Consider the following 16,555-nt stretch of genomic DNA (forward strand, 5'->3'; position numbering starts at 1 on the left):
CATGATATATCAATGTTCCAGCATCTTGATGATTTCATTCTATTTCAGAGATTCGTCAGATTGAATAGGGTGTATTTTTGATGAATATTTTGGAGAGAAAATTACTCCACCAAGTCAGTAATATGACAGCTGTTATCCATTCGTTTGGTGTTTTTGGGGCTTTGATTTTGCCATTTGATTACGCACTTTCCATTGTTTATTTTTTTTCTCAGAGTTCTGTATTTTTGTATATTACTTTTCTACCTTGCTAACATTAGATTGAAATTACAGAAATCAACTGTCACAGTTGAACACGTTCGGTATATTTTATATATTTAAGTATTGTAAAGTAAATAACGTAATAGCGTGTGTGTAATAATATCAATCGCAGTGGTAAATGGTTTATGTTATCCTAATTTTATCATTTCATAAAGTGCAAATGCATTCAATTTATCTATACAGTCGACAAACACATTCTTTCATCAACAGTATTTCACACGTAATATGAAATATGAATTTACTACTAAGAAACAAAAACATAACCAACATGTCAAGAGTCTTATAAAAGCATGATATAATTTGCCTATTTGTTGCTTGTTACTGCTCTATTCTATTCGAACTATTTTTTAATGCTTTAAGATTATTAACAAACGATAATATAAAAGTAAATATGAATGCAAATAAGTAAAGTCATAAGAAACCTCAAATTAAAGAAAAATGCATATGTGTTGTTTTTAACTCAATGAATAGTTTGCATTATGAATCTTATGTACATATACTTTTTTCTGAAGAAAATTCTTTAATTTGTTCATATTAAGAGAAATTTATTTTATTTCAATTGCTTCCATCTAGGAAGCAATTCTCCGACATATTTTCCGTATGCAAAATGACCGCTGTGTTTCCCATCTCGTAAAAATCCGGTGACCACAAGTCCTTAAAATAAACTATTCTCTGAATGTACATGTTGAACTAGTTCTCAATATCCATGCTTTTTGTTGATTGTTGATAAACAGGTGACAACCGATAAACTTCGACTTCAAAACACGAACTTTAATTACCTGCCATATTTTCACAACAACACTAACCGATTGAAGAAAAAATTGACGATTACACGAATTTAAGCGAAAAAAATGATAAAATCGTGCTCCGAAGACTAAGTTTATGATGTTTGTATGCATTGGTTTAAGAATTGGAATAACATGACTTTTCACCGGGCACTCGTTTCATATGACTTTAAGAGAATATAATATTCTAAATAAAGCCGTTTAATGTCCGGCCATTTACCGCCTCGTGAAACTAATTACGTATATCTTATATTGATTATGAGAATAACAGGTTAGTCAAATCTGTCTGATGTTTAGTGAAGGTATAACTGTAATTGAACTCCTGCCTATCAGTGTCTTTCATCTGATTTGGGAAAAACGATGTGTGTTGACAACACTTTGGTATTTTATTGGAATTATTACTTGAAAGATCACTACTACCTTGCAGCTATTTGATTCAATTACACTTTCGAATTATATCAGTGTAGATGTTATAGATTGTAAACCGCATTCACAGCCAAAAATTAGCACAAGATTGTTCAAAAAACCTTTACAGCAATCAAATTAGTTTTGAAAAATTGGATTCCGACTAATTCCATGTTATTTATTCAATTTCTGTGTGATACCTTGATGAAAGAGATGATTTACAGTTCTTCAGGAATTTAATAGATGGGATGCTAAAATGAAGACTTGAACAGTGGTTTAAAGTGCATTTGTGGTTATAACCAGTATTATATAATGACAAGAAACGACACTTTTACAGAAAACAGAACGATGGAAGAAAACATATTTGTTATGCCATGGTGGCAACAGGGGCTATTTATTACCGCCTTTGTTATACTGTTTCTGGTGGCCACAGTTGGTAATTTAATTGTGATTTGGATTGTGTTAGCCCACAAGAGAATGAGAACAGTAACAAATTACTTCCTTGTTAATTTAGCAGTGGCCGATGCTCTAATTTCTGTCCTTAATACATTGTTTACATCAACATTTCTGATGTATCAAGATTGGTGGTATGGATTAGTGTGGTGTAAATTTACAACATTTATTTCTGTATGTACTGTGGCAGCTAGTGTACTGACTTTAATGGCAATTGCGATAGATAGGTAAGTAGTAAATACATGTTCTCATCAGTGGGATAAGGAATGCCGTCTAATACAATTTATGATTTTATTTAGCCTGATGGTGAATCGTATATAAATGTATTCGGTGAATACACGCAAGTAAGGTCATCGAATTGTATATTTCTTTAAGTAATCGTAAACACAAGCATTATCGTGTATAATCTTAATGAATAGATCAATTTTCTCAAACGGGACCATTTAACCTATTGTCTGTATTAATTTAAAACATACATATATGCTTAGAGAAATATGGCCTTGCAAACATTTTATCGACAATATGTGTTTCTAGAATTGTGACTCATTCTTCAACTACCATACGACCATGTAATATTGCGTTTATCTTTTTTGAACGTGAATTCATGATTTTACAACGTGAAAGAAATCCATTGCAGGGAGTCCCCAAAGACAATATGGGATGCCTAAACAAAGGCAATAGTCGTATATACCGCTGTTCAATAGTCATAAATCGATTAAGAGAAAACAAATCCATTTTACAAACTAAAACCGAGGGAAACACATCAACTATAAGAGATTTTAATTTGGAAAATTTTTAACACTTCTTTTTATATATCTTTTATAGCTTACTATATGATGTGTGTGGATCCTACATCAATTTGGCAATACTTGAGGTCTCTTTTGGTCATAGAGATCTAGCATTTCATGTTTTCAAATATTTATTCGTTACAATTCAAATTTAATTGGGGTCCAAGTTATCTCGGTGATTGACAATTTTCTAAAGTACTTTGGACCCACATAACGTATTGCCATGGCGTTATTTTTATGTCAGGGGCCTGTTATTCAGTGGTTGTCGTTTTTTTATACATAAATTAGGTCGTTATTTTTTCTCGTTTGAATTGTTTTATAGATTCATTTAGGGGCCTTTTATTATAGCTGACTATGCGGTATTGGTTTTGCTCATCATTGAAGGACGTACGTTGACCTATAATTTTTTATTTCTGTGTTATTTTGGTCACTTGTGAAGAGGTGTCTCGTTGGCAATCATACCACGTTTTTTTTTATATTTACAGTTAATTGTTTTAAGACCTTCACTATATATCTAATTTGATTGAAGGTATTTATTCTTAAATGTAACTGAAGCTCAGTAAATAGATTAGCACATCCAAAATTCGATTTCAGGTTATTGATAAATATTTTTTGATCTCAATGACGTCGTTATGCTCATTATGTTACGTGAATGACTTCTATGGATTTCTTATAAGATTATCTTATCCATATTGGTATACAAATGTTACTCTTCCGTGCGTTCCAAAACAACACTCAAGTCCAAGACAATGACACTTACAATCCATCGGTCTTACATAATAAACAAACGCAAGTGATTCAACCAGGGTATTAAAGATTTTTAAATAACATTCATAAACAATTTTTACCACTGACAATTTCTACGAGAAGCACATTAACATTTGGTTGGAATTTGCAAGCACTCATCTAATACAGAAAATAACAAAATAAATGAAGAAAAAGTTAAAAGAACACTATCTAAATACAGTGATATTGGAATAACAGATAATTAAAACCGATCTTCATCAAAACATACAAACATATCGTATCTCTGACTGCACGCAATTACTACAAAAAGGTCAAAGTATTACATCATACGTAAATTTTACATTTTTACATTTGGTTGAATTAATTGAATTAATTGCCAATAAAATAGACCTTTATGCTAAACCGTTAATATAATTAAGATAGCAAGTGTATACATCGCCGATTCATTAACCAAAGAATGCAATACCCTTCCACGAAAAACTCGTGTCCGTGTGCACCATTATATATTATTTGTTATAAAGTTTCAGTTTGAAAATAAAATGATGTGGTGTGCTTCCCAGTGAGACAACTATCCACCATATTTCAAATGGAGCGCACGGATATAAGAAATTGCAATGTCCATACTTTAAATATTAAAAACATTTTGCTCCCTTTTTTAATGATTATATGATTAATATCTGACAGAGTGTTTACTAAAATACTCTAGAAATGTAACTATCGAAACAACAATATCTGCTTTATAGAAAGATCTAGACCGACATCAACAAACATCGACAGACGTTTGATAGATATAAAATATCTGTGTTATTGATATTGACACCACAATCTAATTCTCTTTTTCATTTTGTGACATCGCCCAATGAAACTTGTCGACAGATATGTTCATTCCATAGACAACAAGATGGTTGACACAAAATGAATTGGATTTGCTTACAATTGCGGGAAACTTGAGACGGCTCCCAGTTGTTGGTGTCGTTATCAATATAATTTAAATTTATGAGATTGTCATACAAGTGAGAGGCTTAGCTAGCTATGAAATCAGATGTATTTAACCATTTTCTACATAAGAAAATGTCTGTACAAAGTCAGAAACATGACTATTGTTATTCATTCATTTGATGTGTTTGAGCTTTTGATTTTGCCACCTGATTTGGGACTTCCCTTTTATAACTTTGAACGGTTGTCCAACAGATAAAATGTCCGTTGAACGTCCGTTAGACGACTGTTTAGTATGGTAATCATCCGTTTCGTTTCTGCTTCGTTTTCGTTTCGTATCCGTAACTTGTTCGTTTTACATCCGTTGGAGGTCTGGTAGACAAATTCACCAATGGATGTCTTCCAAACATTTAACAGACTTCTACTGGACGTATAATTGATAAAACAGATGATGTACGGATCTTAAATGGATAAATGCCAAATGAAAATTTCGCGTTAGAAATAACTATTATTTGTATCTCAGATTTCTTGAGTGTCATGCATTTTTATTTTTCATAATCGATCTTTAAATAAGTGCATGTCTTCACGACCAAGCAGCTCTTATTCAGGCAAGGCACTACCCTTTGGTGGCAGTTTGTAGAATAAACTAAAACACGTTACACAGAAACATTTTGAATATTTATGCGATTTACATGTACTTTTATTCTCGTCTTTAAATTTTCTGTATATCTTGTTCATCCGTTTTATCTGGTACGCTTCCGTTAGGTGTCCGTTTTATGCGGTACTCGTCCGTTGGATGAAAGCTCGACATCCGTTCTGTCCGGTACATTTCTGCTCATCGTAAGTTGCATATTCGGTGTGTGTCCGTTATGCATTCGTTACATGTCTGTTTTTTTCGGTCAGTACATCAACGGACTCCCAACAGATAACAATTTTGTCAACGGAGAACTTTTATTTTCATCCGTTAGGCGTCCGTTCGTTTTATCCGGTAAAGTGTGACCGAGGCTTTAAAAAAATTGAATACATAGTAGCCTATACAGATAAATCGCAACGAATTTGTTTGTTTTGAAAAGCAGGTGATCATTCAGTTTAACGATATTCAGTATGGCTATTCAAAACATAATAATTAGATCAAGATTGAAATTACCTCGGAGCTTTTTACTTAAAACATTTTTGCTGTGCGCAAATTTCGTTAGTTACTAGAAAAATGTTAATTACTTATTATTAATAATCTATCCACTCACATCATACATTTCCTGATCCACACTTATTATGGTTTCGTTTAAATGTTTTCTTTGTGTCAGCCTTTTATTTTTTTGAACTCAATGTCTGACTGTATCAACATTTAGTTTATGAATTTTCACAGTCTTGTTAAGCATTATCAATGAATCCACAGTTGACAAAAGAGGGACAAAAAATATCAAAGGGACAGTCAAACTCATAAATCTAAAAACAAACTGATAACGCCATGGCTAAAAATGAAAAAGACAAACAAACAAACAATATTATAGTACACATGACAAAACAAAGAAAACCAAAGAATAAACAACACGAACCCCACCAAGGACAACTTTTTAGTGAAAATACAGATAGAGCTGTATTTATTATAATTCAGTTAAACATGTATGTGACTATAATAATATAAATATATATATAATGCGAATGTAGCCATTTCATGACTGTTTTGTTCCTATCTCTTTTTATCTCTTTTTTTACTTTGCAAACACGAATATAGTTAGGAATCTTCAAAGGACCAACATACGAGATGATATAGCGTTGATCTATTAATTTGAACTAACGCTATATGTCCGAGATGTATAGCATTTATTTATCTTCATGTATACAACGACAGATGTTCTCATTATGGCGATTGTACTGACACAGGTTTACCATTAACTTATAAACCATTTCCGGAAATGTTATGAAGAATGACTGAAAATTAGCTTCACTGGTTCCCCGATCGTCTTCATTAACATATTGTCTAAGAGTCTCCACGTACTAGAGACATGTTTATTCGACAATAGATCTCAAATGTTAAATCTTGTTTATTCTGTCATAATTACGGTATAGTCATACAACTGACCATTATAGTTAACTGGTAGACTTAGGAATGGATATAGCGAAATGAAAAAAAACCAACATCACAGATATAAAAAAATGCATTTATTGTAGTTGAGTAAAACAAATGTTTTCGACTATAACAATATAAATAAATATATAAATATGCGAGTAAAGTCATTTCATGACTGTTTTGTTCCAAAAGATATCTTATATCACTTTTGTTTCGATTTGCAAACTCGAAAATATTTACAAATGTAAAATCTTAAAGGGACAAATATACGAGATGATATAGCATTGGTCTATTCACGGGGATTAACGCCATATGTCTTATAAGTATAGCATTTATTAATCTTGATGTATATAATGACAGATGTTGTAATTATTGTGATTGTTTGACACAGGTTAACCATTACCTTATAAACCATTTCCGGAAATGTGACGAAAAAAAAGACTGAAAATTAGCTTCACTGGTTTCACGATCGTCTTCATTAACATATTGTCTAAGAGTCTTCACGTACTAGATACATGTTTATTCTACAATAGATCTCAAATGTTTAATTTTGTTTTCTGTCGTTATTACGGTACAGTCATACAACTGACTCATATAGTTAACTTCAGGATGGATGTTGCATTATCGGATTAATATTATTTCGGTCATTCTGATTGGTTTAGACAACATAAATGATGACAAAAAAAAACTACGGAAGATAAATTTCGAGGTATGGTTGTTTGATGGTTACTTTACAACGAGTTTTTCTTAAATATTTACGACGAGATTAAGTTGAAAATTAAAATAAAAGATTGGTTCTTAACAGATGTCTTCCGGGATGAAGAGAGAAACACTGCCACAAAAATAATCGCGGTGTGTTTGAAAAAGACAGAAATTTGGCCACACAACAGGCCATCCAGATAAATTTTGAAAGCTTTATGATTTTTAAATCTGCAGAGATAGTGGCACTTCCTTTTTCACGAGGAGTAGGAATTAACGTCTTACTTCAAACCTTCTCGGATGCGCACATATAATTTTCTGGTAGCAAAATGCACATAACTCTTCAGCAAAGGGTTTAATGGCGAGGAGTCGAATTTTAAGTGACCATGTATCCATATCAATAGATCTGTCACCTCATTGAGATTATGTATATTTTAGGACGTAGGGTTAATGATTGAATGAGTTAATTGACACTTGTCCTCCCGTCAAGCGGTTAAAACAGTTTTCGTCTCCTTAATGTCTGTATAACTATAACTATAGTAAAGTTATAGTTTAAATGGACACGGTATATTATACTGATGATCGTAGTCAAGGTGTTGTTTTTATTTGTAAGATTGCTACACCTTCAATCGATTTCCCCTTCAAAGCGAGATGTGACTGTTGAACAATTCTTGATAAAAATGACAATTTCACAGAATATTTTGTTATATTTAGATAATATTGTCATAAAACACGCTTACTCCTTATTTACTTGTATTTCAGATATAATTACAAATTCAAAAGTAAATATACAAGGCATCAAAGCAGTATAGAAATAGTACTTCCCGTAAAAAAAATATCAATATATAAAAAACTACATGATTGCAGTCAAACGATGCCTTACTTATGAATTAAGGATGAGTACGACAATATAAGAACTGCAGTATTTGAAGTAGCTAGTAAATAACCGAGTCCATCTGAAGATAATTTGCTTAATATGTTTGATAAAAGATTAACCTCATTTCCTAGACTGTTATTAATTAAGTAAAAGCGTTTGTTTGTAGTATTGTATGTTGTAATTTACCGCATCAAACACATATATTTGACTACTTCCAACCACTTTGTGCAATGTCAAAAGCCAAAGTATTTTGTAGGTATAAATTATCTGTTTTAAATTTTTCTTTGATCTGTTACATTCACAATACTCACTGAACTTATAATTCTGACCTAAACAATATATTACTATTTTGTTAATAAAAATTTAAAATCAATGATAACGAAGGAGATCGAAAGCTTGTGTTTAGTAACTGTGAACATTTCTTTAAACTATATAAACTTGAAGTTTTACAATTTATTGAAATCTATTCCCAGACTTCTGGATTTTTAATGATCATAATATCAAGCCGCAAGTTATAGAATATCTTGTTTATTTATATAGTGTGATCTTATGATTTTGTTTTAGTTATAATAGAGGAAACTGCGTTTCCTGTTTTGTTTTTACTATGTTCTGTGTTTAATATGTACTTTTGTAATTGCACCCAGTGAGATAAAATGAAAGGGATGATAACCCGTAAACCATGTTACAGAAATAGGTTATAATAATACGAAATTCGAAATACCCATTCTTGTTAAGCATGTTGAGATCATTGGGTTTACCGTGTAGTTAGTTTTTCGTTGTGTACACATATATATCATCTTCAAGACGAAGCTCTGTACTAACTTGATAGTCCTACAATTCAAACTCTTTGTCGATTGTTAATGTATAGTGCTATTAACGATACTTTCTTTGCTTTTTATAGATATTTGGCAATCGTTCATCCTCTACGTCCAAGACCTACAAGTCGAGTAGTATTAGCCATCACCTGTATTTGGTCTGTATCAATACTATTGGCATCGCCTAACCTGTTATATGGTAACGAAGTTTTCTATGCTAATTCTACACAGATTACATGTACTCTAGTCTGGCCCGATGGTCAACCCTCAGTCAGTGATATAGATTTATGGTAGGTATGATTTTTTTCCAAAAACAATAACATAATTTAGTATATATTATTTATATATTAGAAACCTTGTGTAATACATGAGTTTATGTTAATATATATCCGAGTTAAAATTGTCTTACAAAGAAAGAATATGCTTTTTTAAATAAATTAATGTAAGATAGTGTTTTTTATGAGATGACATTTCACATGATCTTAATTTAAGTTTTAGATTTTCTAATGTAGGGGTATACTAATTATACTTGCATTGATTTAAAACTGATTTCTATGCTTATACTACACAGTACTAATTCGTCCATGAATATTTTATGATGGTAGCAAAATTGCTAAAAGAAGGATGCGAATACCAACGTATTAAAATAAAGACAGTTTCAAATATCAGAGGTTAAACATTAATTTGCAGAACATCATTTTAGCATATGAACTATATAAACTAATGGAAATAAATGATTTATTCGTGACTTGGTATACGCAACAGGTTTTATGGCACTTGCATCCAATTTTCAACAAAACTCGATAAAACTGAAATACGGCATGTTTTCTTTTATGTTAAAATATTTCACAGAAAACGACTGATACTTCAAGCATTTGAATAAAGTTATAACCAAAGAAAATCAAACGACTTTAATTAAAGAGAGAAATTTTAAGATCAGAATTATAATACACGCTACCATTGTACTAAGCAATGTTGGGCAAACACAAGATTTATTTTATTTTCATGTTTCTTCAAAAAGTTGATACGTTTTGTAAATGTAGATGCATGAGTCGTGATTATTTGTTTTTTGATGAACGAAGATAACCGCTAAAATCAAAACTTGTGATCAATTAACTGAATGTGTACTTTGAGTAATACCATCATCAGTCTTTTAATTTGATACATGTATATGGTAAGGATCAAATGTCCTGTAAGGTTATTACAGAATTTCTGCATTGTTAGTTATATATTTGTAAATGCAGGAGTCACATTTTGTTTGAAACAAAACCACGTTTCTTTGATTATCAAAGATAACTGCTGTAGGCGAAACTTGAGATTTTCTTCATAATGGTTATTCCATAAATATAATCTCTATCATATAAATTGATACACATGTCTTGTAATTTCATAGTACATTTTTAAAATGTGTAACACTACTATTTATTTTCCTCTATTTGTCTTTGTTAAATTTGCACTTTTCAAAAAAATTGAGCAGAATTTATCTTGGTTTAAAATAAAGAAATACTTGTAATAAGTAAAGTTTTATCCTGTCCAGTACTAAACATAACAAAAATCACATAAAATTTCATTGCATATAAGATATGGAAAACAACCATTGCCGGAAGATGACCACTCAAATTTTCACCCTTATTTGATACAAAGCGTTAGTGGTTGCAACCTCATGTTTTCAAAATGCTCTCCAGAACCCCAAATAAAGACATGATGGTGCTTTAAAATACCTAAGATACATGTGTATAATCCAGACTTTTTTACTGCAATAAAATGGTAGATGTTAATCAATTTTACAAACATAAGAACATGTAATTACACTGGTGATTATGTATGTGTAGCTGTGTATGTATACAGCTTTAACCTTCAAACTACACGCATGTACTAAAACATTATACAACACTTACAAATAGATTCATAGCACACGCAAACAATAAGAAATTGACAGACGACACCAGATCTATGAACGTACATGTGTTAAAGAAACATTTATTCTTTGACAGTTCTGTAGTCAACAAATAAAATCTCCATGATCTATTTCGTAGATAAACATGCATACATTTAAGAAATATTTCAATAATGTAAGTAGTATGATATCCGTGTATGGTTTAGTTTCCAAATTAAAAGTATAGGTTAAGTACTATTATGAGACAATGTTTTAACTTGCATATTCATACTGGTATCTTAGGTACAATGTTGTTGTCATCATAGTGTCCTATGTTGTTCCAATGTTAATCCTTATAATAACATATACTCGCGTTGGAATTGAGCTGTGGGGACAGAAGGCTATCGGCGAAAATACACATGTACAGTATGACCGTATTCAGTCAAAGCGAAGGGTAAGTTAAACCAAACAACTTTATACTGACTTTTTATCGCCATACCCTTTTTCTCTCTCTTTAAATAATTTTTGCAACTTACAAAATTACTATGGAAAATAAATGATTGTTCTGCTAAACTGTCAACAGCAGTTTCATCAAACATTTAATGTCAGTAAAGAAATTTATTAATGTATGCATGTTCTATGTGTTTCAGCTTCTAATTTGTCGATTTTGTGTTGTTAACCTTTTCTGATTTTGTTCTTAAATGTAATATTTTGGACGCGTATTTGATGATCGGTATTCCAGACATATTCAAGCAGTGTGATGATTGTTTATTTACTTATCCATGTGTCGTTCTATTTTCATTGTGATATGAGTACCTCTGATAAACATTGAAATCACCCAGTCCTTTTGTTTTGGATGATGTAAGATATATATTGAAAACAGAAACATATGTTATTAAAATTCGTCAATGTATTTACTCGGTTGTACAAATAAATAAACGCATGTTTTTTACTCTAAATCTTTGCTATATATATACATATTTTATGAAATAACGAATTGTCTACTTATGTGAATAAGCGTTATAACGACATTCGTCACTGATAGAATGACGATATTATAGATTAAAGTTTTGAGAACAACACCAGTCGTCATATAGTTAGTATTGCCTGCAGTTGTTTACTTGAGAAACAATTGATATTTGCTTAACTTCTAGTTGTAATTATTTCGTGTTCAACTAGAGTAAAGAAGTACGTATTTTTCGCTAAAAAGTGAACTATTACAAACAAGATGATTTGGTGTGAAGACAATTGTTGAATTCAGATCAAGATGTTCGAAATATTGTACTGTTGAAAAGTCATAGAAGGGCATTTTCGCTATTTCAGACGTCAGAAGTCAACCTTTGAAATCAACACCTGGTGTTTTCCCCCCTTTAATTACAACCATGAGATGTTGATTTCTGGTCAATACATATATACGAATTTCTAAAGCATTTTTTTATCTGTGCTTTATATTTATATAAATATTGGTATCACACATTCTTAAAACTAATTAATTTTAAGTCATAACTATTATAGATAGTTTCTTAGATATATTAGACAAAATGGATCTCTAAACGTTTCATCACAGCCTGTATATACTTCATGTGCATTGAAGACTAATCTGTTTAGTAAGGTACCCTGAGTGAAGGGTCTATTTTATTGTATATACTTTGAGCCGCTTAATGTTATTGTATGTTGCATTTTCAACATTTAAATAAAAACATCGAATTATTTTATGTACATGGAAACATGGTTCATACTGATTATATTGCTTTCTTAGATTTCGCACATTTCACCCAAACCCTATATATATATAACACCAGTAGTTATAGAACTTTCTTTTGAAATTATACAGCTTTAATTTACCAGTTCGCCATTGGTCGCAATTCAATTGTCTTAGCTAAGTGCATGTTTCACGTAGTTTGCCTTCTGGGAGTTAAACAGACTATTTAATAAATTTCAATTTCTTGTTTAGAGATATCAAATTTAAACTTCGGTTGCTATTGCCCTAATTTATATATCTTGAATTTAAAATTCACTGTCTGGAGTAATAATTCAATTGACCAGACAAAGAATTAATGAAAGTGGGCGAAACTATTTTTTTTGATTTTTTCCATTTAAATGAAATCAATTGCATTGCATTAAATGAACTGCAAGGAGTGTCACACTTTAATTTTTCTGTTATTATATTATCATTATGTGTCAACTACTCAATTGATGTGATTATAAATAACATATACCGCCGCAGACATCGCTTTTTGAAATATGAGTTAATTTCAGATTGGTACGTATTAGTCACAGTTGCCATGAACCTTCACAAACACATATCGTGATTTATTCAGATTTTCATTTATCCATGCGTATTAAATGTGCTTTCGGAACTTAGATTTATTGACAGTTATATAATATTTCGATGCAGTTTGAATTACAATGAACATTATAAATAACATATTGTTTGTATTTGCGACGTAAGAAAGAATGCATACCAGTATAAACAAACTAATTTCTAGATACATACATAGTTTTAGAACATGTAACAATTTGTGGTGATTTCCTATATCTTATTGTACAAATGTGAGAATATAACTATCATCCGCAAAGTGATATAAAATAAATAAAATTACGTCAGCATCAATTCCCGATATAGAATTTACTGACACACAAACACTTTTACACATACATTTAATACCAAAAATTAAGATGTAACTGGTTTTCCAAACTATCAGTCTGCTGTCTTTCATAGAATTTTGTATGTTGTCTTATATTTTTCAGGTTGTAAAAATGATGATATTTGTGGTGATAGTATTTGGTATTTGCTGGCTGCCATACCACTTGTATTTCTTGATTGTCTCTGCAATAAAGGAAATATCTCTCAACAGATATATGCAACAGGTTTACCTAGTGATATATTGGATAGCAATGAGCAACTCCATGTACAATCCTATCATTTACTGCTGGATGAACAACAGGTATCTTAATCTCTTTTCAGTAATAAAATGTATCTTCCTCATCACTCCATGTTAAATCCAGTTATTTACTCATGTTACTGGTGAATGATTTTAAAAGGTAACTTAATCTTTACACCACTGGGTCGGTGCCACTGTTGGTTGATGTCTCGTCCCCGAGGGTATCACCATCACAGTAGTCAGCATTTCGGTGAGTCTTATGTAGACGAAACGCGCGTCTGGCGTATTAAATTAAAAGTCTAGTACCTTTTGATAGCTGTATTAAGTAATTAAATGTACCCCCTCATTTTATTTTCAGAATGTTAGAAACAGTACATTATCTTGTGTATTTAATGGATATACAAGTATATCTATGATACACTAGGTACTTGTCTTTTTTTATAACAATTCAAACAAGGCAGACTTTCACAATATGATATTAAAAGAACACAATCGCGACTGAGTCAAAGTACCAACGCCATATTTTGAGTCTTGTTGTTTTTTTAGAATTCGTATTGTCATTTGATAAAGTTATGCTGATGATAAGGTGCTCAGTTTTCTTCGCTTTTCTAATTGAATTCGTCTTGAGGTTCTTTTTATATTTTATATCAATGTCACAGTGGAAATTAAATATACGCATACACAAAATGCAAAGACGTACGTAATTCAGTGTTTCATAGTTTCAGTAAAAAAAAATATAAAGAAAGGAAATACTATTCTTCACTTTTAAACATGTTTAAAAGAAAGGCAAAAGATACAAAAGGGACACTCAAACTCAAAAGCCGTAAAAAAAAACCAGAAAAAAAACATTTACAGAAAAAAAAAGATTAACAGAAAACAACAAGCATACACAAAACACAACATAGAAAACAAAAGAAAGTGCGATACAACCCGGTCATAACAAGATGTTATCTCAGCTGTTTCGAAAGGGTAGGCAAAGCCTGCATTTAATGCGGCAAACGTCGAGTTGGTCTTTTAAGTACAAACCCGTTATTAAGTCTTATTCGGTAGTTCAAATATCGGGTAAGGAAACACTAGCTTCGACAATTGAAATATCAATGTCGTCATTATGTCGACCAACTCGATATAGCGTCCGTAAAATTTATGATCAGAAAATTTAAACTTCTTAGCTTTGAACTTTTGGTTTTAAAAGCCTCCTTTAGAGAAGCAAACTTAAATCAATGTAATCATGGAAGGAAATAAAAGTCGTGGAATGTTGGATCAACTGGGAGATATGTGCTACGTGTTTCGATAAAATAGATGTGCTTAACATAGTCACGAAAGGGTGAACTATTAAGTGAGAAAATATCACCAATATTGCGGAAATTGAAGTTAACGAATGCCACTCACTTCTTTTATTTCTTTCTACAAAGTTTTTGTATGAAGTCAGCCTTATGATAATTAAGGAACAAGTCGGCGAGAAGAGGAGTACAGTTAATTGCAAATTGTTTGTTAAAAAATGTTCTCCAAACGTAACAAATATGTTGTCAATCAAGAAATCGAGAAGATTGAAAATTACATTTCCTAGAACTTTTTGTTTCAATCAGAGTAATATTTTACAAAGAACAATTTATCACTTCAAACACAAGATGCTTGTATATTCGTGGGTCTTTTTCTTGTAACAAAACAAAACCAAGACTTTTAATGTGTCATTTACTTTGAAATAAGAATATAAGTGCTTAGTGTAGAACAATAAAATGTTTTCGTATTATTGCAAGTTTCATCGTGTGTAACCTTTACAACAATCTGTGTTAATTTTTTAGTATCAACATTTGATTTTCGCCATCTCTAGGTATTTTCACAATAATACGTTGCCTGACTTTAATTGCTGCTAAATTGATGTTAATCATTAGGAAAAAAAAAGTCTATAGAGCACTCAAAAGAATGAAGAACTAGATTATTGATACGCTGATGAATTTAAATTACAGATTCAGACAAGGGTTTGTTGAGGTGTTTTGTTCCTGTCCGTGCAGGCCTTGTAAAAGACTGAAACAGAAACATGGCCATGAAAACACTTTTACAGCTGTTGGAACTTATGCAATGACAGAAAAATATCAGGAAAGGAATGGGTCTGTTCTGCAATCTGTAACATACTACAATGGAAATCAGACTAAGAAAAATGGTACAGAAAAATTGGAATGTTTCAGTGACGATGAATATTGCTTGTGAAGAGAACTGTGTAATTATTTTGTATATTCTATGTGAGATCATTATTAAATTATACCAATTATTTTTTTTAAAAATAAAGTGATCCGAAGACAGCATGAACACCAATAAAAATGAACTGTTATATGAAGACAATGTAACATTTTATTATAATTAATAGTACAAAATTGGCATAATTAAATATATGCCGTATAGAAATGAGAACAAAAGTCGGACGTAATTGTCCTCTTGGTATAATTGATTAATATATACATTAAAGTTACCTGTTAAACAATGCATGAAGTTTCATTTCTCTTTTATCAAAGCTTATAAATAAGAAAAAACGAAATTTGGGTAATCGTAATCATTAAACCAGATTATAGACTTTTCAAATATCGGAAGAATATTGGGCGACATCGGGTACAATTCAATAAGAGAGTTATCTATTTTTATAAAAACGGTCGATATCCGTAACCGCCAAATATGCATTTTTTCGGCATTTTAGCATGAATCCTTTATCATGTATAAGGTTATTTTTGTTCTAATAATTGATCAATTGATATTTACTTACTTTGAAATAGAAAAAAACAAAAGTTGTCTTCTTTCATCATTGTCCTGACTTTTAGACTGGATGTTTAAAATGGTTGAATACATTTTTTAATAAGAAGATTATGTGATTCAAAGTTTTTAACTTTTTTATAAAGTAATTCTATATGAAAATAGATTAAATATTAAGTTACATTTGAATCTGCAACTCACATTTGATTCACATGCTT

General features: G+C 31.1%; 1 protein-coding gene across 1 annotated transcript; it reads left to right on the forward strand.

The window, feature by feature from the left end:
* The first annotated feature begins 1,373 nt into the window (after positions 1–1,373).
* Positions 1,374–15,890, forward strand: LOC134726818 (tachykinin-like peptides receptor 99D). The gene is made up of 5 exons (XM_063591227.1): positions 1,374–2,128; positions 8,921–9,124; positions 11,014–11,164; positions 13,462–13,658; positions 15,563–15,890. Exons 1-5 carry the CDS (start codon positions 1,761–1,763, stop codon positions 15,801–15,803), a joined length of 1,161 nt encoding a protein of 386 aa, XP_063447297.1. The 5' UTR covers positions 1,374–1,760; the 3' UTR covers positions 15,804–15,890.
* Positions 15,891–16,555: the final 665 nt, after the last annotated feature.

Source organism: Mytilus trossulus, chromosome 7 (genome assembly GCF_036588685.1).
Source record: "Mytilus trossulus isolate FHL-02 chromosome 7, PNRI_Mtr1.1.1.hap1, whole genome shotgun sequence".
Classification (NCBI taxonomy): domain Eukaryota; kingdom Metazoa; phylum Mollusca; class Bivalvia; order Mytilida; family Mytilidae; genus Mytilus; species Mytilus trossulus.